Raw genomic sequence first — 1832 nt, forward strand, 5'->3', positions numbered from 1 at the left:
CGCAGCGAGACTCAGTGTGTCTAACCTGTTTAACAGAGAGCAGCTATTCAGAGCGCACCGCCTCACAAAAGCCTCACAGCAGCAACAACGGGCGTCGTACCGGCACACCTTCATCACGCGCCAGACTGAGCGTAGCAAAGCAAAAGTGTGTGTGTGTGTGTGTGTGTGTAAAAGTGACACACACACACACACACACACACACACACACATACACACACACAGCTGGATAGTGCAGTGGTAACACTACACGCCTACTTTCAGCTGTAAAGTCCGGTTTTCTTCCTCGGTGATTGGTTCTCCCTGTCCCTGCGTGGCTGCTCTGATTGGCTGTCGTGTGAGCTGTGAGCGCTCAGTAAGCTTAGGAAAGAGTCAGTTATGTGAATCACCACACTCCTTTCTGTCATTCAGAGTTTGAGTTTGGACTGAGCTCTTTTCTCCTGTGCTCGTGTTTGCCTGTCTGTCCTCTCCTCCAGGTAAAAGCAACAAGGAAGTGATGGATCTGCTAACGTCGGGCTTCCGGCTGCCCTCTCCAAGCCGCTGTCCTTCGAACATTTACCGCATCATGATGGACTGCTGGGCCATTGAGCCCTCCAAGAGACCCTCCTTCCACGCCCTGCACAGCCAGCTGGATTCCATATATGCCAAGATATATTTTAAGACCGTAGAGGTGTAGGCCGCACAGGTATCCTCCTCCTGTACTGGGAGGGAGGGGGTGAGGAAGACTTCTGCCAATTCCATCGGGACTCCTCAGAGGAATCGTGATCGACACTCGGGTTTACAGAGAGAGTGAACGGCGTGGGGGAGGCGTGGAGGTCCGCTCGTACCTGGAACGACCCGGACCCTCTTTTTAGTTTTCTACCATCGGTTTTCTAAATGAGAGTTTATTACTTCAGTGCGGTCTGTGCGTGCGCACTCTGGACTCACAGGTCACGACCTGAATGAATGACGTGTGTTTTGAATGCAAAGCCTTCTGGGTAAAAATATTTTGTGCAATAAGAACGCCTGCTGGGGTCTTTTAGCCACGCTAGCGGCTCGGCTCAGAGTCCGACTGCTGCCGTCACAGAGCAGCGGAGCGGTGGACTCCCACAGTCCTGATTGGTCAGAGCGGCTTCGACAGCCAACGTTAACCAGACGTCTATTTGTAACACGGGCATCGAAACATGTTTGAGACACGAAAAAGACCCAAATCTATGCAGAGAAGCAGCGACAGCCTTGCTCCTAAAAGTGTCCGCTCAGCATTGGGGTCATTAACGTGTCACATGTGATCAGACACGCCTACACAGCACCAAAACATCTGCCTGCTCGCTACGAAAGACCACAAAGCCAGCAGTCAGTGTGATTACAGTAGTGTGATTACAGCAATGCCCCAAACCTCTGAGAAAACCTGATTCACGCCACCACTTCCTCCCTGCACACGTGCAGTGAATCAGAGATGTGTTCAGGCGTCCGTGTCTTTAATGTTAAAAACTGCATACGCAGCCACACCTGCAGTCACACCTGCACACCTGTCCTCTCAGGCTGGGCCCATGCACCGCTGCCTGCTCTCTGGCTGAACTCTGTTAATCTGATGAACCCACAGGCGTGAAGTATTCTGTCTTCCCTCTCTGAAGGTTTGGACCCGCGTTACACATCGAAGCTCGATGCAGCGCCGCGCGTTCATGCTCTTCTAACAGCTAGTTACAGCTCCAGTGCCTATGTTTACAACACACACACACACACACACACACACACACACACACACACACACACTCTGACAATGACTCAGCCACACTCAGCCACACTCTTCAGGGTGGGTGGGGGTGAGCTGTGTGGGGTTCTGCACCATTAAATTG

At 52.1% G+C, this 1832-nt stretch overlaps 1 protein-coding gene across 1 annotated transcript in view; it reads left to right on the forward strand.

Moving 5' to 3' along the window:
• Nucleotides 1-893, forward strand: part of srms (src-related kinase lacking C-terminal regulatory tyrosine and N-terminal myristylation sites) — a 27837-nt gene extending 26944 nt beyond the window's left edge. The window contains exon 8 of the mRNA XM_085444147.1: nucleotides 474-893. Within this exon, the coding sequence (XP_085300273.1) occupies nucleotides 474-673 (200 nt within the window). The 3' untranslated portion in view covers nucleotides 674-893. The remainder of the gene's footprint in view (nucleotides 1-473) is intronic.
• The last annotated feature ends 939 nt before the right edge of the window (nucleotides 894-1832 follow it).

This window comes from Copadichromis virginalis, linkage group LG20 (genome assembly GCF_057382275.1).
Source record: "Copadichromis virginalis isolate Kocher_CV1m ecotype Utaka linkage group LG20, C_Virginalis_male_GT1.1, whole genome shotgun sequence".
NCBI classification, from domain to species: Eukaryota; Metazoa; Chordata; class Actinopteri; order Cichliformes; family Cichlidae; genus Copadichromis; species Copadichromis virginalis.